We start from the raw sequence: 23,960 nt of genomic DNA, 5'->3' as shown, positions 1-23,960 counted from the left end.
GGACGGACGGACGATATAATCTATTGGTGGTCTGGTCCACTTCGTTCCTACCAGTATAAACTGTGTCCATGAAGACCCTGCTGTTGTGGAGTGACTCATGCGGCCAGCTATGGCTACAGAGTTTGGTAGTACATGTTGTTGATGCCATTTATTGTGAAAATTCCGTCACAGTTCCTATGATCACTGTTTCATTGCTTTCATGGCTTTATTTTGGTGATTTTGAAAAGTGTATTGGTTTAGCCATGTTTGTGTTGTTGTAGTACAGAGTTAGGCTGATGGCCTTAATCTAAGTTGTCTTGTGGTTGTTGTTGTTTTTGTTGTTTGACTTGCATCCCACTGGGATTTTTGCACACAGCGTTGGTGTACGGTGACTTTTTTCTGCAATATTTCGCTGTCTTTTCTTGGATTTTCTGTTTGCACTCAGTCACATATTCACTTTAAGATGTTTTTTGTTCATGTTTTTGTTTTTTGTTTGTTGCGGTTGCACCCGATTCAAGAGCCGAATGGCTCACAGGGCTACACCTAATACATGAACTGTGTCCATGAAGACCCGGAGCTTCAAATGCAGCGACAGGCCAATTCGTTTCCACACAGCGTTGTTTTTACAGCTTTATTTTGGTGAGTTTGAAAAGTTTTGGTTTAGCCATGTTTGTTTGTTGTAGTGCAGAGTTAGCCTGATAACTGTAATCTTAATCGTCTTGTGGTTGTAATTGTTTGACTTGAATCCCACTGGGATTTTCGCACACAACGTTGCAATGCGGTGCTTTTCTTTGTGGAAGACTTTGCAGTTCTTTCAAGGATTTTTCTGAGTCACTTTAAGATGTTTCTTTCATTTTGTCGCGGTTGAACCCGAGTCAAGAGCAGCATGGCTCACAGGGTTATATACCTAATACATGAAATGAAACTGAACACAGCCGATTTAAAGGTAATTCCACTCAAGTTTCAAGTTTAATTTATTAGGTGTAGCCCTGTGAGCCACTCGGCTCTTGAATCGGGTGCAACCGCAACAAACTAAAAAACTAAAACATGAACAAAAAACATCTTGTAGTGACTATGTGACTGAGTGCAAACAGAAAATCCAAGAAAAGACAGCAAAATATTGCAGAAAAATCACCGTGCACACCAACGCTGTGTGCAAACATCCCAGTGGGATGCAAGTCAAACAACAACAACAACAACCACAAGACAGCTTAGATCAAGGCCATCAGTCCAACTCTGTACTACAACAACACAAACATGGCCAAACCAAAAAACTTTTCAAAAATCACCAAAATAAAGCCATAAAAGCAATGAAACACTCGACTGATTTGGAGGGAGTCATAAGCACACAGCCCAGGTATGGGAACACCTCCACTCTCTCGGCAACTGTCCCATCACTCATGGGCAGTGGATGAGGGTGGAGGATTTTATGGCGTAAAATGACGAGGTCGGAACTTTGTTTTGGTGGGGCTGTTGGCAAGGCCTCACCTCGTCGTGGCGCGATCCACGTTCAACATTAGAGTCTCCGTATCCTTCTGAGACTCAATAGCATTTAGCAGATCATCATTGCACAGCATCACACCCGACCGCCTTTGTCTCCTGAGTGGCGATGTTTACATACCACTCCAGGAACTCATTTGAGGCTGAGTCGACCTAGGGGAGGCTGTGGACCGGATCGTTACTGGTGTCGACCCGGGTGGCCGGGTTCGTAGCACAATGCGGGCATCTCTACTCGACCACTCCCCATCCCACGCACTCACCCACCCACTCACCCACTCACCCACCCACCCACCCACTCACTCACCCACCCACCCACTCACCCACCCACCACCCACCCCACTCACCCAGCCACCCACCCACCCACTCAATCACCCACCCACCTACCCACCCCACTCACCCACCCACTCACCCACCCACTCCACGCACTCACCCACCCACTCACCCACCCCACTCACCCACCCACCCACTCACCCACCCACCCACTCACTCACCCACCCCACCCCACCCACCCACCCACTCACCCACCCACCCACTCACTCACCCACCCACCCACCCACTCACCCACCCACTCACCCACCCACGCACTCACCCACTCACCCACCACCCACTCACCCACCCACCCACTCACCCACCCACCCACCACTCACCAACCCACTCACCCACTCACCCACTCACCCACCCTACCCACCCCCACCACCCACCACCCACTCACCCACCCACCCACCCACTCACCCACCCACCCACCACTCACCCACCACCCACTCACCCACCCACCCACCCACTCACCACCCACCCCACTCACCCACCACCCACCCACCACTCCCCCACCCACCGACCCACACTCACCCACCCACCCACCTCACCACCACCCACCCACCCCACCCACCCACCCACCCCCACCACCCACCATCACCCACCACCCACCACCACCCACTCACCCCTCCAACCACTCACCCACACCACTCACCCACTCACTCACCCACTCACTCACTCACCCACTCACTCACCCACTCACCACCCACTCACCCCACTCACTCACTCACTCACCACCACCACCCACTCACCCACCCACCCACCCACTCACCCACCCACTCACCCACTCACCCACCCACTCACCCACTCACCCACTCACTCACCCACTCACCCACCCACCCACTCACCCACCCACCCACCCACTCACCTCACTCACTCACCCACCCACCCACCCACTCACCCACTCACCCACCCACCCACCCACCCACTCACCTACCCCACTCACCCACCACTCACCACTCACCCACTCACCCACCCCACTCACCCACCCACTCACTCACCCCACTCACTCACACCACTCACCCACCCACCCACCCACCCACCCACCTCACCCACTCACCCACCCACCCACCCCACACCCACCCACACCACCACCCACCCACCCCCCACCTCACCTACCCCACTCACCCACCCACCCACTTACTCACCCACTCACTCACCCACTCACTCACCCACTCACTCACCCACCCCACTCACCCACTCACCCACCCACTCACCCACTCACTCACTCACCCACTCACTCACCCACTCACTCACACCACTCACTCACCCACCCACTCACCCACTCACTCACCCCACCCACCCACTCACCCACCCACCCACCACTTACTCACCCACTCACCCACTCACTCACCCCTCACCCCTCGCTCACCCACTCACTCACTCACCCACTCACTCACCACTCACCCACCCACCCACTCACCCACTCACCCACCCACTCACTCACTCACTCACCCACTCACCCACTCACCCACCCACCCACCCACCCACTCACCCACTCACCTACCCACTCACCCACTCACCCACCCACCCACTTACTCACCCACTCACCCACCCACTCACTCACCCACTCACCCACTCACCCACCCACCACTCACCCACTCACCCACCCACCCACTCACTCACTCACCCACTCACCCACTCACCCACCCACCCACCCACCCACTTACTCACCCACTCACCCCACCCACTCACTCACCCACTCACCCACCCACTCACCCACTCACTCACCTACCCACTCACCCACTCACCCACCCACCCACCCACTCACCTACCCACTCACCCACTCACCCACCCCCCACCCACTCACCCACCCACTCACCCACCCACTCACTCACCCACCCACTCACTCACCCACCCACTCACTCACCCCACCCACTCACTCACCCACCCACCCACTCACCCACTCACCCACTCACCCACTCACTCACTCACCCACCCACTCACCCACTCACCCACCCATTCACCCACTCACCTACCCACCACTCACTCACTCACCCACCCACTCACCCACCCACCCACCCACTCACTCACTCACCCACTCACCCACACACCCACCCACTCACCCACTCACCCACACACCCACCACTCACCCACTCACCCACTCACCTACACACCCACCCACTCACCCACTCACCCACTCACCCACCCACTCACCCACTCACCCACTCACCCACCTACCTACTCACCCACCTACCTACTCACCCACCCACTCACCCACTCACCCACCCCCCCACCACTCACCCACCAACCCACTCACCCACCCACCCACCCACTCACCCACCCACCCACTCACCCACCCACCCACTCACTCACTCACCCACCCACTCACCCACCCACCACCCACTCACCCACCCACCCACCCACCCACCCACCCACTCACCCACCCACGCACTCACCCACCCACTCACCCACCCACCCACCCACTCACCCACTCACCCACCCACCCACCCACTCACCCACCCACTCACCCACCCACTCACCCACCAACTCACTCACCCACCCACTCACCCACTCACTCACCCACTCACTCACTCACCCACTCATCACCACTCACTCACCCACTCACTCACCCACCCACCCACCCACCACCCACCCACCCCACCCACTCACCCACCCACTCACCCACTCACCCACTCACCCACCCACTCACCCACTCACCCACTCACTCACCCACTCACCCACCCACCCACTCACCCACTCACCCACCCACCCACTCACTCACTCACTCACCCACCCACCCACTCACCCACTCACCCACCCACCCACCCACTCACCTATCCACTCACCCACCCACTCACCCACTCACCCACTCACCCACTCACCCACCCACTCACTCACCCACTCACCCACCCACCCACCCACCCACTCACCCACTCACCCCACCCACCCACCCACTCACCTACCCACTCACCCACTCACCCACCCACCCACTTACTCACCCACTCACTCACCCACTCACTCACCCACTCACCCACTCACCCACCCACTCACCCACTCACTCACCCACTCACTCACCCACTCACTCACCCACCCACTCACCCACTCACTCACCCACCCACCCACCCACCCACTTACTCACCCACTCACCCACTCACTCACCACTCACCCACTCACCCACTCACTCACTCACCCACTCACTCACTCACTCACCCACCCACTCACCACTCACCCCACCCACCCACGCACCCACTCACCCACCCACACACCCACCCACTCACTCACTCACTCACTCACTCACTCACCCACTCACCCACCCACCCACTCACCCACCCACCCACCCACCCACTCACCCACTCACCTACCCACTCACCCACTCACCCACCCACCCACTTACTCACCCACTCACCCACCCACTCACTCACCCACTCACCCACCCACCCACTCACCCACTCACCCACTCACCCACCCACCCACCACTCACTCACCCACTCACCCACCCACCCACTCACCCACCCACTCACCCACCCACCCACTTACTCACCCACTCACCCACCCACTCACTCACCCACTCACCCACCCACTCACCCACTCACTCACCTACCCACTCACCCACTCACCCACCCCACCCACTCACCTACCCACTCACCCACTCACCCATTCACCCACCCACCCACTCACCCACCCACTCACTCACCCACTCACCCACCCACTCACCCACCCACTCACCCACTCACCCACCCACTCACCCACTCACTCACCCACCCACCCACCCACTCACCCACCCACCCACTCACCTACCCACTCACCCACTCACACCACTCACCCACCCACTCACCCACTCACTCACCCACTCACTCACCCACTCACTCACCCACCCACTCACCCACTCACTCACCCACCCACCCACCCACCCACTTACTCACCCACTCACCCACTCACTCACCCACTCACCCACTCACCCACTCACTCACTCACCCACTCACTCACTCACTCACCCACCCACTCACCCACTCACCCACCCACCCACGCACCCACTCACCCACCCACACACCCACCCACTCACTCACTCACTCACTCACCCACTCACCCACCCACCCACTCACCCACCCACCCACCCACCCACTCACCCACTCACCTACCCACTCACCCACTCACCCACCCACCCACTTACTCACCCACTCACCCACCCACTCACTCACCCACTCACCCACCCACCCACTCACCCACTCACCCACTCACCCACCCACCCACTCACTCACCCACTCACCCACCCACCCACTCACTCACCCACTCACCCACCCACCCACTTACTCACCCACTCACCCACCCACTCACTCACCCACTCACCCACCCACTCACCCACTCACTCACCTACCCACTCACCCACTCACCCACCCACCCACTCACCTACCCACTCACCCACTCACCCATTCACCCACCCACCCACTCACCCACCCACTCACTCACCCACTCACCCACCCACTCACCCACCCACTCACCCACTCACCCACCCACTCACCCACTCACTCACCCACCCACCCACCCACTCACCCACCCACCCACTCACCTACCCACTCACCCACTCACCCATTCACCCACCCACCCACTCACCCACCCACTCACTCACCCACTCACCCACCCACTCACCCACCCACTCACCCACTCACCCACCCACTCACCCACTCACTCACCCACCACCCACTCACCCACTCACCCATTCACCCACCCACTCACTCACCCACCCACTCACTCACCCACCCACCCACCCGCTCACCCACTCACCCACTCACCCACTCACTCACTCACTCACCCACCCACTCACTCACACCACTCACCCACTCACTCACTCACCCACTCACCCACTCACCCACCCACCCACCCACCCACCCACCCACCCACTCACTCACTCACCCACTCACCCACCCACCCACCCACTCACCCACTCACCTACCCACTCACCCACTCACCCACCCACCCACTTACTCACCCACTCACCCACCCACTCACTCACCCACTCACCCACTCACCCACCCACCCACTCACCCACTCACCCACTCACCCACCCACCCACTCACTCATCCACTCACCCACCCACCCACTCACCCACCCACTCACCCACCCACCCACCCACCCACTTACTCACCCACTCACCCACCCACTCACTCACCCACTCACCCACCCACTCACCCACTCACTCACCTACCCACTCACCCACTCACCCACCCACCCACTCACCTACCCACTCACCCACTCACCCATTCACCCACCCACCCACTCACCCACCAACTCACTCACCCACTCACCCACCCACTCACCCACCCACTCACCCACTCACCCACCCACTCACCCACTCACTCACCCACCCACCCACTCACCCACTCACCCATTCACCCACCCACTCACTCACCCACCCACTCACTCACTCACCCACCCACCCACCCGCTCACCCACTCACCCACTCACCCACTCACTCACTCACTCACTCACCCACCCACTCACTCACCCACTTCACCCACTCACTCACTCACCCACCCACTCACCCACCCACTCACCCACCTACCCACCTACCCACTCACTCACTCACCCACCCACTCACCCACTCACCCACCTACCTACCCACCCACCCACTCACTCACTCACTCACCCACCCACTCACCCACTCACCCACCTACCTACCCACCCACCCACTCACTCACTCGCTCACCCACTCACCCACTCACCCACTCACCCACCCACCCACTCACCCACTCACTCACCCACCCACTCACCCACTCACCCACCCACTCACCCACCCACTCACCCACCTACCCACCTACCCACCTACCCACTCACTCACCCACCCACTCACCCACTCACCCACCTACCTACCTACCCACCCACCCACTCACTCACTCACTCACCCACCCACCCACCCACTCACCCACTCACCCACCTACCTACCCACCCACCCACTCACCCACTCACCTACCCACCCACCCACTCACCCACTCACCCACCCACCCACCCACTCACCTACCCACTCACCCACCCACTCACCCACTCACCCACTCACCCACCCACTCACTCACCCACTCACCCACCCACCCACCCACCCACTCACCCACTCACCCACCCACCCACTCACTCACCCACTCACCCACCCACCCACTCACTCACCCACTCACCCACCCACCCACTCACCCACCCACTCACCCACCCACTCACCCACCCACCCACCCACTTACTCACCCACTCACCCACCCACTCACTCACCCACTCACCCACCCACTCACCCACTCACTCACCTACCCACTCACCCACACACCCACCCACCCACTCACCTACCCACTCACCCACTCACCCATTCACCCACCCACCCACTCACCCACCCACTCACTCACCCACTCACCCACCCACTCACCCACCCACTCACCCACTCACCCACCCACTCACCCACCCACCCACTCACCCACTCACCCATTCACCCACCCACTCACTCACCCACCCACTCACTCACCCACCCACCCACCCACCCACCCGCTCACCCACTCACCCACTCACCCACTCACTCACTCACTCACTCACCCACCCACTCACTCACCCACTCACCCACTCACTCACTCACCCACCCACTCACCCACCCACTCACCCACCTACCCACCTACCCACCTACCCACTCACTCACTCACCCACCTACCTACCCACCCACCCACTCACTCACTCACCCACTCACCCACTCACCCACCTACCTACCCACCCACCCACTCACTCACTCACCCACCCACCCACCCGCTCACCCACTCACCCACTCACCCACTCACTCACTCACCCACCCACTCACTCACCCACTCACCCACTCACTCACCCACCCACTCACCCACTCACCCACCCACTCACCCACCCACTCACCCACCCACTCACCCACCTACCCACCTACCCACCTACCCACTCACTCACCCACCCACTCACCCACTCACCCACCTACCTACCCACCCACCCACTCACTCACTCACTCACCCACCCACCCACCCACTCACCCACTCACCCACCTACCTACCCACCCACCCACTCACCCACTCACCCACTCACCTACCCACCCACCCACTCACCCACTCACCCACCTACCTACCCACCCACCCACTCACTCACTCACCCACCCACCCACCCACTCACCCACTCACCCACCTACCTACCTACCCACCCACCCACTCACTCACTCACTCACCCACCCACTCACTCACCCACTCACCCACTCACTCACTCACCCACCCACTCACCCACTCACCCACTCACCCACCCACTCACCCACCCACTCACCCACCTACCCACCTACCCACCTACCCACTCACCCACCCACTCACCCACCTACCCACCTACCCACCTACCCACTCACTCACCCACCCACTCACCCACTCACCCACCTACCTACCCACCCACCCACTCACTCACCCACCCACCCACTCACCCACCCACCCACTCACCCACTCACCCACCTACCTACCCACCCACCCACTCACCCACTCACCCACCTACCTACCCACCCACCCACTCACTCACTCACTCACTCACCCACCCACCCACCCGCTCACCCACTCACCCACTCACCCACTCACTCACTCACCCACCCACTCACTCACCCACTCACCCACTCACTCACTCACCCACCCACTCACCCACTCACCCACCCACTCACCCACCTACCCACCTACCCACCTACCCACTCACTCACCCACCCACTCACCCACTCACCCACCTACCTACCCACCCACCCACTCACTCACCCACCCACCCACTCACCCACTCACCCACCTACCTACCCACCCACCCACTCACCCACTCACCTACCCACCCACCCACTCACCCACTCACCCACCTACCTACCCACCCACCCACTCACTCACTCACTCACCCACCCACCCACCCACTCACCCACTCACCCACCTACCTACCCACCCACCCACTCACTCACTCACCCACCCACCCACTCACCCACTCACCTACTCACCTACTCACCCACCCACCCACCCACTCACCCACTCACCCACTCACCCACTCACCCACTCACCCACCCACTCACCCACCCACTCACACAGTGTTCCATCTCACTCCCTTCTACCTCGTGGTTGGGGCATTGAGGAGTTGCCGTACCCCCCGGCTCTGTCCAGGAGAGGGCGGTGGTGCAGCAGAGTGCAGCGTGCGTTGTTGTGCCCAGGGCGGTCCCCACCTGCACTGCTCTGCCCGCCTGCGTTGCTCTGATGTCAGAATCACATCCCTTTTTTAAATCCTTTATATTAAGTTCACTTGCTTGCTTGCTTAGGACCGTGCAAATCTTTCGGTCGTTTTTTAACCCACTTCCCGTGATCCAATCGAGCTGACATTTTGCACACAGACTCGTTGTGCGTGACAATTTATCTTCGTGAAAATTAGTGTTCCATAACTTTACACTTTTTAGGAATTTTTTTAAATATTTAATTTCAAATTGCTTAATGGTGGCAGGCAATAATCTGACCCATAGGTGGCAGCCATCTCAAGTCAGAGGACGAGAGGACTCTAGCCGCCACGCATATAAAGGATTTAGAGTGAAAAACTTAGTTTTTACGAGTTATATTTGTTAAATCCTTTATATTAAGTTCACTTGCTTGCTTGCGCGCTTACGACCGTGCAAATCTTTCGGTCGTTTTTTAACCCACTTCCCGTGACCCCATCGAGCTGACATTTTGCACACAGACTCGTTGTGCGTGACAATTTTTTTTCGTGAACATTTTTCCTAAATTCTACATTGTTTAGAGATTTTTTTTCAAAATATTTAATTACCAAATGCTTAATGGTGGCAGACAATCATCTGACCCATAGGTGGCAGCCATCTCAAGCCAGAGGACGAGAGGACTCTAGCCGCCCGTTTCATGATGACGCAAATGTTGACTAACCACATGGCATGAAATCCCTGCCCCCACGCTGTACATGGGAGACTATTTATAGAGCAGTTGAATTGAAGCCGCCAGGTTCTTGAAAGTGGTAAAACGGGTCAACGCTAGTGCCCTCGGGAATATACGGGGCATGTCAAGAGGTGATCTTTCATTTTCAAATCCTTTATATTAACTTCACTTGCTTGCTTGCTTACTCAAGAAAAACATAAATGAATAATAAAATGAAACCGATGCCACGCATATAAAGGATTTATAGTGAAAAACTTAGTTTTTACGGGTTAATTTTGATCTCTCTCTCAAATTTAGCATTCTCAGGAAGAACGTAATCAACCAGGTAGGGTGTTGACTGCTATGTTATCCGCCTCTCTGTTGTAGTAGTGTGTAGTGTATAGTGTAGTGTATAGTGTAGTATAGTAGTGTATAGTGTAGTGTAGCAGTGTATAGTGTAGTGTAGTAGTGGATAGTAGTGTATAGTGTAGTATAGTAGTGTATAGTGTAGTGTAGTAGTATATTGTAGTGTATGGTGTAGTATAGTAGTGTATAGTGTAGTGTATAGTGTAGTGTAGTAGTGTATTGTAGTGTAGTAGTGTATAGTGTAGTTTAGTAGTGTATTGTAGTGTGTAGTGTAGTGTAGTAGTGTGTAGTGTATAGTGTAGTGTAGTAGTGTATATTGTAGTGTATAGTGTAGTAGTGTATAGTGTAGTAGTGTAGTGTATAGTGTAGTGTGTAGTGTAGTGGTGTATAGGTAGGGTGTTGACCGTTATGTTATCCGACTCTCTGTTGTATTACATTACATTTCTAAGTTCACTAGATTTGTGTTTCTATTTTATTTATACCTGATGATGATTGCTTGTGTTGCAATCGAAACGTCGTAAGCTAGTATTTAATTTATTACTTTCTCTTTATACGTGACTTTACCGAAAGATACATACTCTTAGTTCTTTCGGTAAAGTCACGTAGGTAAAAAATGAAATTAAAATTAATAAAAATAAAACAATAAAAATCACGACGTTTCGGAGGCAACACAAGCTTCCGTCTTCGGGTGATTTTTATTATTTTATTTTTATTAATTTTTATTTCATTTTTTACCCACGTGACTTTACCGAAAGAACTAAGATTATGCATCCTTGCAGTCGCGAAAACTTCAAATCTAGAATTTACCGAAAGATCCACAGAATATTATTATTTTAAAAAAAAAATTTCTCTCGACGTGACTTTACCCGAAAGAACCAAAGAGAAATTGAATCACTTTTCACTTCATCTCTGGAGAGTCGGGGGAGGTGCTGCTGGTGGTGTTAAGGGCGCGGTGTGGCAGACGCGAGTTTTTGCCGGTGGTGTAATGCGATAATTATTATTTGCGCAGCTCTCGAATGAATCCCTGGGTTGTCCCAAGCGAGTTGCCTCTTATGAAGCCCGCATCTGTGAGGAGTTTGGTTCTGTGCCCAGGGGAGTTGGTGGTGTGTGGGGGGGGGTCTTGGCTTCGGTTTTCTCCCTGTCGCCACTCCAAACCCTTGCCTAGAGGTGACCGCGAACGGCCAAAAGGGGGTTCGGTTTTTTAAAGAAATTCTCGTTTGGTTGTTGGTTGGACTTCAAGGCGATGTGGAATTTTTTGCCGGCTCGGTGGGAAATGTGGCACTGCTTTTTTTAGGTTCGGATCAAGCCGGGGGGGGTGGGGTGGTGGGGATTTCAAAGACATGGGAGGACGACGCAGAGACGCGGAGAAGCGCATGCACACACACAGATACACTTACATACACACAGATACACTTACATACATACTTACATACACACAGATACACTTACATACACACACACACTTACATACACACAGATACACTTACATACACACACACACATACACACTTAGATACACACATATACACTTACATACACACACACACTTACATACACACACAGATACACTTACATACACACAGATACACTTACATACACACAGATACACTTACATACACACAGATACACTTACATACACACAGATACACTTACATACAAACAGATACACTTACATACACACAGATACACTTTCATACACACAGATACACTTACATAGACACAGACACACTTACATACACACAGATACACTTACATACACACAGATACACTTACATACACACACACACTTACATACACACACAGATACACTTACATACACACAGATACACTTACATACACACAGATACACTTACATACACACAGATACACTTACATACAAACAGATACACTTACATACACACAGATACACTTTCATACACACAGATACACTTACATAGACACAGACACACTTACATACACACAGATACACTTACATACACACAGATACACTTACATACACACACACACTTACATACACACAGATACACTTACATACACACAGATACACTTACATACACACACACACTTACATACACACAGATACACTTTCATACACACAGATACACTTACATACACACAGATACACTTACATACACACACACACTTACATACACACACAGATACACTGACATACACACAGATACACTTACATACACACACAGATACACTTACATACACACAGATACACTTACATACACACAGATACACTTACATACACACACAGATACACTTACATACACACACAGATACACTTACATACACACACAGTTACACTTACATACACACACACACTTACATACACACAGATACACTTACATACACACAGATACACTTACATACACACAGATACACTTACATACACACAGATACACTTACATACACACAGATACACTTACATACACACAGATACACTTACATACACACACAGATACACTTACATACACACAGATACACTTACAAACACACACAGTTACACTTACGTACACACACATACATACACACTTACACACAGATACACTTACATACACACACACAGATACACTTACATACACACACACAGATACACTTACACACAGATACACTTACATACACACAGATACACTTACATACACACACACACACTTACATACACACACAGATACACTTACATACACACACAGATACACTTACACACACACAGATACACTTACATACACACAGATACACTTACATACACACAGTTACACTTACATACACACAGATACACTTACATACACACACACAGATACAGATACAACAACAACAACCGCCATTCGCCACTAAGTGGCGGTGACGTCACCACGACGCTTGTGCCAGGCCATGTGCACCTTGAGGCTGCCACGTGAAGTGTCGAACGCCCGCTGGCAGGAGGTCACGGGGCAGACCCAGCAGGTGCCACGGGTCGACTGACCGAGATAACCAAGAACTAAATCACACCCTACCACACGCATGCCTGTCAACCCATGCGGTTTACCCTGTATTCTTGTACAAGGAAATTGAGTCCCGTTGGTACCTCATTTGCCAGTAAAAAAAATTATGATAATTGGTTTTTTACCCTTTTATCTGTCAAACAAAACTGACACCTTTTTTTTTACGAAGAGTCATGTTTGCATAGACCACAATACCTGCAGTCGTAATGCAAACAAAAACATAACTCTGATAATGTTTGTGCACTGTCCTTGAAGTTGATTGGTCCACACCCGAGACAGCTTTCCTTAGAGCCTAGTCTCACTTGGTGTTGGACCAGATGACGCCAAAAGGCGCACAACTCAAAGACAACGCGCCATCAGAGTATGAGAGCTCGGGGTAAAGCATTTACACCATTGGAACCTCATTTGCCAGTAAAAAATATGATAATTGTTTTTTTACCCTTCTATCTGGCAAACAAAACTGACACCTTTTTTTACGAGGAGTCATGTTTGCATAGACCACAATACCTGCAGTCGTAATGCAAACAAAAAACACAACTCTGATAATGTATAACTGGCGTCATCTGGTCCAACCCATGTGAGACGAGGCTCATGGCGTCTTTATTTTTTACTTTTTTGCGGTCGGAGGAAAAGGAATTTGTGGAGGGTTTTCGTGAATTTTTAAGGAAGCCGGGGGGAGAGGGGGGGCTGCTTGGGGGCAGGTGAGTAAACAAGTTCACTTTCACCCGCGGCCCCCCACCGTCACCCCTCCTCGATCTCTCTCTCATCATCATCACGGTGGCGAGGAGATGTTGACTACCTCGCCTGGTACACAGGAGGTCGTGGGTTCGATCTCTCTCTCATCATCATCACGGTGGCTGGGAGATGTTGACTACCTCGCCTGGTACGCAGGAGGTCGTGGGTTCGATCTCTCTCTCATCATCATCACGGTGGCGAGGAGATGTTGACTACCTCGCCTGGTACACAGGAGGTCGTGGGTTCGATCTCTCTCTCATCATCATCACGGTGGCTGGGAGATGTTGACTACCTCGCCTGGTACACAGGAGGTCGTGGGTTCGATCTCTCTCATCATCATCACGGTGGCTGGGAGATGTTGACCACCTCGCCTGGTACACAGGAGATCGTGGGTTCAATCTCTCTCTCATCATCATCACGGTGGCTGGGAGATGTTGACTACCTCGCCTGGTATACAGGAGGTCGTGGGTTCGATCTCTCTCTCATCATCATCACGGTGGCGAGGAGATGTTGACTACCTCGCCTGGTACGCAGGAGGTCGTGGGTTCGATCTCTCTCTCATCATCATTACGGTGGCTGGGAGATGTTGACTACCTCGCCTGGTACGCAGGAGGTCGTGGGTTCGATGTCTCTCTCATCATCATCACGGTGGCTGGGAGATGTTGACTACCTCGCCTGGTACGCAGGAGGTCGTGGGTTCGATCTCTCTCTCATCATCATTACGGTGGCTGAGAGATGTTGACTACCTCGCCTGGTACGCAGGAGGTCGTGGGTTCGATGTCTCTCTCATCATCATCACGGTGGCTGGGAGATGTTGACTACCTCGCCTGGTACGCAGGAGGTCGTGGGTTCGATGTCTCTCTCATCATCATCACGGTGGCTGGGAGATGTTGACGACCTCGCCTGGTACGCAGGAGGTCGTGGGTTCGATGTCTCTCTCATCATCATCACGGTGGCTGGGAGATGTTGACTACCTCGCCTGGTACACAGGAGGTCGTCGGTTCGATCCCAACCCTGACGATGCCTGCTGTTGTAGATTTGAGGTCTGCGTCTCTCTCTCTCTCTGTCTGTCATCATCATCACGGTGGCTGGGAGATGTTGACTACCTCGCCGGGTACACAGGAGGTCGTGGGTTCGATCTCTCTCTCATCATCATCACGGTGGCTAGGATATGTTGACTACCTCGCCTGGTACGCAGGAGTTAGTGGGTTCAATGCCAACCCCTGACGATGCCTGCTGCTGCTGTATATTCGGAGTCTGCGTCTCTCTCTCTCATCATCATCACGGTGGCTGGGAGATGTTGACTACCTCGCCTGGTACGCAGGAGGTCGTGGGTTCAATCCCAACCCTGACGACGCCTGCTGCTGTATATTTGGAGTATGCGTCTCTCTCATCATCATCATCACGGTGGCTAGGAGATGTTAACTACCTCGTCGCAGATGTCCGCATCTCTTTGCGCGTGTCGCCATCCACCGCGTGTGCCCGACTTCGTCTAGAATGAAATCTGAGCACCACTTTAATTACGATCATCGATTTGCCTCTTTATTGATTTTATAATTTTTTTAAACAAACAAACAAGCAACCCCCCCCCCACACACACACACGTCGTTCATCAACAAAAATAAAACAAAACTGATTATAAATTATAATATAATTATAATAATAATAGGGGCCCGTTCATTGGCAAAGATATGTTGGAGCCGGCGAAACGCGACGGCGAGCAAAAAAAACCCAACTATACAGATCCGCAGTTTGCATAAATAATCTTATTTATCTGCTGATTATGTTAGTTCGTCGCTGGATAAACTTAATAGAGCTGCCTCAGGCATTAACACCAAACCCTATGAAAGACCAAGTGAGCCTTAGTCTGCCTCTACGAATCCACTCGGCACTGAACCCTAAAAATCCTCGTGTTCTTCATCGGGTATTAACACAAAAATATGATGAAGCTAAGTGAGCCTTAGTCTGGCTCTGAGTCACTAACACTCAACCCTAAGACATCTAAAGTGTCATTTTTATCCTCAGGCATTAACACAAGACCGTAATTAACTTAAGAGAGCCTTAGTCTGGCTCTATGACTCACTAACACAGAACCCTAAGACATCTTAAAGTGTCATTCGTCTGGCTCTCCTATCCTCAGGCATTAATACAAGATCGTAAGTAACTTAAGCGAGCCTTAGTCTGGCTCTATGACTCACTAACACAGAACCCTAAGACATCTTAAAGTGTCATTCGTCTGGCTCTCTTATACTCAGGCATTAACACAATACTGTAAGTAACTTAAGAGCGCCTTAGTCTGGCTCTATGAATCACTAACACAGAACCCTAAGACATCTAAAGTGTAATTAGTTTGGCTCTCTGATCTTCAGGCATTAATACAAGACCATGATGAAGCTAAGTGAGCCTTAGTCTGGCTCTATGAATCACTAACACAGAACCCTAAGACATCTAAAGTGTCATTCGTCTGGCTCTCCTATCCTTAGGCATTAACACAAGACCGTAATTAACTTAAGAGCGCCTTAGTCTGGCTCTATGAATCACTAACACTGAACCCTAAGACATCTTACAGTGTCATTCGTCTGGCTCTCCTATCCTCAGGCATTAACACAAGACCGTAAGTAACTTAAGCGAGCCTTAGCCTGGCTCTATGAATCACTAACACTCAACCCTAAGACATCTAAAGCGTAATTATTCTGGCTCTCTGATCTTTAGACTTTAACACAAGACCATAATTAACTTAAGCGAGCCTTAGTCTGGCTCTATGACTCACTAACACAGAACCCTTAGACATCTAAAGCGTAATAAGTCTGGCTCTCTGATCTTCAGGCTTTAACACAAGACCACACGGGACCTAAGAGAGCCTTAGTCTGGCTCTATGACTCACTAACACAGAACCCTTAGACATCTAAAGCGTAATAAGTCTGGCTCTCTGATCTTCAGGCTTTAACACAAGACCACACGGGACCTAAGACAGCCTTAGTCTGGCTCTCTGAGTCGTGCTCACGAACTCTGAACCTTACAACATCTAACGTATCTTAGTCTGGCTCCACGAGCCTCGGGCTTTAATACGATACCATAAGGAACCTTCAAGGGCCTTAGTCTGGCTCCGTGAGGCTTGCTCACGAACTTTGAATCCGACGAAATTTAAAATCTGCTTAGTCTGGCTCCGTGAGCCTTGCTCATGAACCCTGAACCCTACAAAATATAAAGTCTCCTTAGTTTGGCTCCACGGGCCTCGGACTTTAACACTGAACGCTTAAAAAGAGTCCTGAGAAACCCTGCCCCGACGCACCGTGTCTCTAACGTGCATTCGCTAGACGGTGAGTCACCACAGAGGCTCTCCAGCTGAAACGGGCCACGGACAACAGCGGCGCCAACGCCTCAGCATGCGAATTGTCCCGCGGGTTTAAAACCGTCGCTCAACAAACACTCGCTTGAAATATCGGTGGGGGGCAGGGGGCGGCGGTCAGGTTACGGCAGAGGTCGCAACCGGGTACCCGATACCCGTACCCTACCCGATACCCGGCTACCGGGTACCGTTTGCGACCCTGGTGCGGCCGGGTACGGGTACGGGTAGACCGTGAGTCACTGTTGAGTCACCGTTTGTCACTCATTTCCCAACGTCTTGTCTCTTCTCACAATTCAAGTTCCTAGAATCAACCCACCCGCGCCTGCAACATGGCTTCATCCCAAAGGTCGCAATCGGGTACCCGATACCTGTACCCTACCCGTACCCGGTCGGGTACGGGTAGGGTACGGGTACGGCCGGGTATGGGTACGGGTACCCGTTTGCGACCCTGGTGCGGCCAGGTACGGGTACGGGTAAGGAATCAAAACCCGTTTGCGACCTCTGGGGTACGGCGGCGTACTGCGTCGCTCGCAATCGACGGAGGCCATGCGATCGCCGGGGATAGGGTGGGTGGCACCGGCGATCCGCAGATCGGGCCTGGTGCATCGTGGCCAACCATATCCTTCGGCGAGGGGAGCGGCCGTTCGATTGTGGGCGAGCGGCGACGTCGGTGAGAGGGCGGCCATTTTGTTGCGAGTGATCAGCGACGTCAATAGGAGGGCGGCCATTTTGTTTCCGGTGATCAGTGACGTCAATAGGAGGGCGGCCATTTTGTTGCGAGTGGCCAGCGGCGCCGGCATGGGGGCGGCCATTTTGTTGCGAGTGGCCAGCGGCGCCGGCGTGGGGGCGGCCATTTTGTTGCGAGTGGCCAGCGACGCCGGCGTGGGGGCGGCCATTTTGTTGCGAATGGCCAGCGACGTCAATAGGAGGGCGGCCATTTTGTTGCGAGTGGCCAGCGGCGCCGGCATGGGGGCGGCCATTTTGTTGCGAGTGGCCAGCGACGCCGGCGTGGGGGCGGCCATTTTGTTGCGAGTGGCCAGCGACGTCAATAGGAGGGTGGCCATTTTGTTGCGAGTGGCCAGCGGCGCCGGTGTGGGGGCGTTCGATTTGCTCGAGGGGGTGAGCGGCGGCGGCTCCGTCGTCGCCGGCGGGAGGGTGGTCGCCTTCTTGGGTGGGCGTGATGGGGTCGACGGGACGGCGGCCATTTCGTTGCGAGCTTGTCGTCGTGACATCGGTTGGTGGAGGGCGGCCATCGCCGCGGGATCCCGTGGGCCCAAGCCCGGTGCATCGGCTCCCCCTTCCAGGCCAGCCGCGCGTGGCCCGGCCTTGCGCGGCGTCTGTGCGTTGGGACGGTTGGCTAAGGCCTGTAGCCGGGGGGTCGGGCAGGCTGCGGGGCCCTTGCAGCGCAGTTGCGGGGGCTGCGCTGATACTACGACGAGGCCCCCTGCGATGGAGTCGTCCTCCCAGTTGCTAGTGTCGCCGTCGGCTTCTGCCTGAGAGAACGGGGAAGAGACGAAGTTGAGCACCCCCACTGCGCTGGCAAAAGCCTTGGCTAGGATGAGGCCCAGCCTTGAAGGCCCAAAACACACGGCCAAGGCAACAAAGGAGTGGCTCAAGAAGAAGCACATTAAGGTCCTGGAGTGGCCTAGCCAGTCTCCAGACCTTAATCCCATAGAAAATCTGTGGAGGCAGCTGAAGGTTCGAGTTGCCAAACGGCAGCCTCGAAACCTTCATGACTTGGAGAAGATCTGCAAAGAGGAGTGGGACAAAATCCCTCCTGAGATGTGTGCAAAGCTGGTGGCCAACTACAAGAAACGTCTGACCTCTGTGATTGCCAACAAGGGTTTTGCCTACCAAGTACTAAGTCATGTTTTGCAGAGGGGGTCAAATACGTATTTCCCTCATTAAAATGCAAATCAATTTATAACATTTTTGACATGCGTTTTTCTGGATTTTGTTGTTGTTATTTTGTCTCTCACTGTTCAAATAAACCTACCATTAAAATTATAGACTGATAATTTCTTTGTCAGTGGGCAAACGTACAAAATCAGCAGGGGATCAAATACTTTTTTCCCTCACTGTATACACCTGCTATCTCTCTCTCTCTCTAAACCAGCTCAAGCCTCCCGTAACACCGCGCCACTTCGGTGTGTGACTAGCCCCACTGTGAATCCCTTGCCCACTAATCTATAGATCTCCGTCACTCTAAACCAGCTGAAGCTCCCCCCCCCCCATACACAGCCTGGACCACGTGGCAGCCTGGACCACGTGGCAGCCTGGACCATGTGGCAGCCTGGACCACGTGGCAGCCTGGGCCACGTGACAGCCTGGACCACGTGGCAGCCTGCACCCCGCTCCAGCCTGGACCCCGCTCCAGCGTGGCCTCACCCTCCGTTCGTTCCAGATCTGACCACGTGTTGTCCGTCTCCACCCCTTTTAATACCCGGGTCACGTGGTACCTTTCCACCAATCCTGGTTAGCCTCTATGGAATCTTCCAGACTCCATCGTAGGCTCCCGGGACCACGCCCCTGACTCGTCCCCCCATTGGCTGTGGCCAAAGCCAGCAGAACCAATCATCTACTTGCAGCTGTCACCTTCCCATTACGTCAGGGCCACGCCCCTAGACTTCCCCCCATTGGCTATGGGCCAGGACCGGCAGAGCCAATCATCTTAACGAGGTGTGATCCATCAGCAACCCGGATATATCCTCACATTACACATATAAGGCCCACTGAGCTATACAGCTATTTTTCAGAAGCGACCTGGCTAACACAAATGATCGCTCAACGACATTGGCTCATCGTCACGTCGACATTCACAACAGCAGCCAAACGCTCTAAATGCATATTTCAAATTGTGGAAGGAAGAAACCGGAGGACCCGGAAAAAAATCCACGCGACCACAGGGGAGAGAGAGACACGCAAACTCCAGGGTCGGGATCGAACCCACGACCTCCTGTATGATAATTGTTTTTTTTTAGCCTTCTATCTGGCAACAAAACTCACACCTTATTTACAAGGAGTCATGTTTGCATAGATCACAATACCTGCAGCCATAATGCAAACAAAAAACATAACTCTGATAATATACGCACTGTCCTTGAAGTTGATTGGTCGTGATGTGTGTGAGTGAGTGTGTGAGTGTGCGAGCGGGTGAGTGAGTGTGCGAGCGGGTGTGTGAGTGTGTGAGCGGGTGAGTGAGTGTGCGAGCGGGTGTGCGAGCGGGTGTGCGAGTGTGCGAGCGGGTGTGCGAGTGTGCGAGCGGGCGAGTGAGCGAGCGGGGGTGCGAGTGAGTGTGCGAGCGGGCGAGTGAGTGTGCGAGCGGGCGTGCGAGTGTGCGAGCGGGCGTGCGAGTGTGCGAGCGGGTGTGCGAGTGTGCGAGCGGGTGAGTGTGTGTGTGAGTGAGTGTGTGAGCGGGTAAGTGAGCGGGTGAGCGAGTGTGTGAGCGGGTGAGCGAGTGTGTGAGCGGGTGAGTGTGTGAGCGGGTGAGTGTGCGAGCGGGTGATCGAGCGTGCGAGCGGGTGAGCGAGCGTGCGAGTGAGCGGGTGAGTGAGTGTGTGAGCGGGTGAGTGAGTGTGTGAGCGGGTGAGTGAGTGTGTGAGCGGGTGAGTGAGTGTGTGAGTGGGTGAATGAGCGTGTGAGCAGGTGAGTGAGTGTGTGAGCGGATGTGTGAGTGAGTGAGCGGGTGAGTGAGTGTGTGAGTGTGTGAGCGGGTGAGTGAGTGTGTGAGTGGGTGAGCGGATGTGTGAGTGAGTGAGCGGGTGAGTGAGTGTGTGAGCGGGTGAGTGAGTGTGTGAGCGGGTGTGAGGGTGTGTAAGCAGGTGAGTGAGTGAGTGAGTGTGTGAGTGAGTGTCTGAGCGGGTGAGCGAGTGTGTGAGCGGGTGAGCGAGTGTGTGAGTGAGTGAGTGTGTAAGCAGGTGAGTGAGTGAGTGAGTGTGTGAGCAGGTGAGTGAGTGTGTGAGCGGATGTGTGAGTGAGTGGGCGGGTGAGTGAGTGTGTGAGCGGGTGAGTGAGTGTGTGAGCGGGTGAGTGAGTGAGCGGGTGAGTGAGTGTGTGAGCAGGGGAGTGAGTGTGTGAGCGGATGTGTGAGTGAGTGAGTGGGTGAGTGAGTGTGTGAGCAGGTGAGTGAGTGTGTGAGCGGGTGAGTGAGTGAGCGGGTGAGTGAGTGTGTGAGCAGGGGAGTGAGTGTGTGAGCGGATGTGTGAGTGAGTGAGTGGGTGAGTGAGTGTGTGAGCAGGTGAGTGAGCGGGTGAGTGTGTGAGCAGGTGAGTGAGTGTGTGAGCGGGTGAGTGAGTGAGTGGGCGGGTGAGTGTGTGAGCGGGTGAGTGAGTGTGTGAATGCATGAGCGAGTGTATGAGCGTGTGAGTGAGCGGGTGTGTGAGTTAGTGTGTGAGTGTGTGAGCGGGTGAGTGAGTGTGTGAGTGCATGAGCGAGTGTATGAGCGTGTGAGTGAGCGGGTGAGTGAGTGAGTGAGTGTGTGAGCGGGTGAGTGAGTGAGCGAGTGTATGAGCGTGTGAGTGAGCGGGTGAGTGAGTGAGTGAGTGTGTGAGCGGGTGAGTGAGTGAGCGAGTGTATGAGCGTGTGAGTGAGCGGGTGAGTGAGTGAGTGAGTGTGTGAGCGGGTGGGTGAGTGAGTGTGTGAGCGAGTGAGTGAGTGTGTGAGCGGGTGAGTGAGTGAGCGTGTGAGCGGGTGAGTGAGTGAGTGATCAAGTCACCCGGGAAGCAGAGGTTGTTCTTGCAGCGGGTGAGCGTGTGAGTGTGTGTGTAAGTGTGTCAGTGAGTGTGTGAGTGAGTGAGCGGGTGAGTGAGTGAGTGTGTGAGCGAGTGAGTGAGTGTGTGAGTGTGTCAGTGAGTGTGTGAGTGAGTGAGTGTGTGAGCAGGTGAGTGAGTGATCAAGTCACCCGGGAAGCAGAGGTTGTTCTTGCAGCGGCCACCGTAGCTTGGAGGGCACTGGGAGCAGGGCCGACCTCGGCGGTATGGAACTTGGCCCATCCAGTTACCCCTGCAAGCACACGCGGCCATATAGGTCAGTGTAGGGCTCTATGGGTGTGTGTAGGGCTCTATGGGTTTGTGTAGGGGTCTATGGGTTTGTGTAGGGGTCTGTGAGAGTGTGGGACCGTATGGGTGTGTGTAGGGCTCTATGGGTTTGTGTAGGGGTCTATGGGTGTGTGTAGGGCTCTATGGGTGTGTGTAGGGCTCTATGGGTGTGTGTAGGGCTCTATGGGTTTGTGTAGGGGTCTATGAGAGTATGGGACCCAATGGGTTTGTGTAGGGCTCTATGGGTGTGTGTAGGTGTCTATGAGAGTGTGGGGGGGTCTATGGGTGTGTGTAGGTGTCTATGGGTGTGTGTAGGTGTCTATGAGAGTGTGGGGACCCTATGGGTGTGTGTAGGTGTCTGTGAGAGTGTGGGGCCCTATGGGTGTGTGTAAGCGTCTATGGGTGTGTGTAGGTGTCTATGGGTGTGTGTAGGTGTCTATGGGTGTGTGTAGGTGTCTATGGGTGTGTGTAGGTGTCTATGGGTGTGTGTAGGTGTCTATGGGTGTGTGTAGGTGTCTATGGGTGTGTGTAGGTGTCTATGGGTGTGTGTAGGTGTCTATGGGTGTGTGTAGGTGTCTATGGGTGTGTGTAGGTGTCTGTGAGAGTGTGGGGCCCTATGGGTGTGTGTAAGCGTCTATGGGTGTGTGTAGGTGTCTATGGGTGTGTGTAGGTGTCTATGGGTGTGTGTAGGTGTCTATGGGTGTGTGTAGGTGTCTATGGGTGTGTGTAGGTGTCTATGGGTGTGTGTAGGTGTCTATGGGTGTGTGTAGGTGTCTATGGGTGTGTGTAGGTGTCTATGGGTGTGTGTAGGTGTCTATGGGTGTGCGTAGGTGTCTATGGGTGTGTGTAGGTGTCTATG

The 23,960-nt window shown here is 54.0% G+C and overlaps 1 protein-coding gene across 1 annotated transcript; it reads right to left on the bottom strand.

The window, feature by feature from the left end:
* Positions 1–17,538: 17,538 nt before the first annotated feature.
* On the bottom strand, positions 17,539–22,802 carry LOC144954610 (uncharacterized). Its single transcript, XM_078885060.1, has 3 exons — positions 22,780–22,802; positions 18,682–19,554; positions 17,539–17,543 (listed from the first exon to the last, which is right to left on the bottom strand). Exons 2-3 carry the CDS (start codon positions 19,316–19,318, stop codon positions 17,539–17,541), a joined length of 642 nt encoding a protein of 213 aa, XP_078741186.1. The 5' UTR covers positions 19,319–19,554; positions 22,780–22,802.
* Between the last annotated feature and the right edge of the window lie 1,158 nt (positions 22,803–23,960).

This window comes from Lampetra fluviatilis, unplaced genomic scaffold (genome assembly GCF_964198595.1).
Source record: "Lampetra fluviatilis unplaced genomic scaffold, kcLamFluv1.1 SCAFFOLD_611, whole genome shotgun sequence".
Lineage (NCBI taxonomy): Eukaryota > Metazoa > Chordata > Hyperoartia > Petromyzontiformes > Petromyzontidae > Lampetra > Lampetra fluviatilis.
Note: the sequence above shows the minus strand (reverse complement) of the source record. Positions and strands in the feature narration are given on the sequence as shown.

Excerpts from the sequence above, each read along its gene's own strand:
- LOC144954610 (XM_078885060.1), bottom strand. The coding sequence starts at position 19,318 with ATGGCCGCCCTCCACCAACCGATGTCACGACGACAAGCTCGCAACGAA.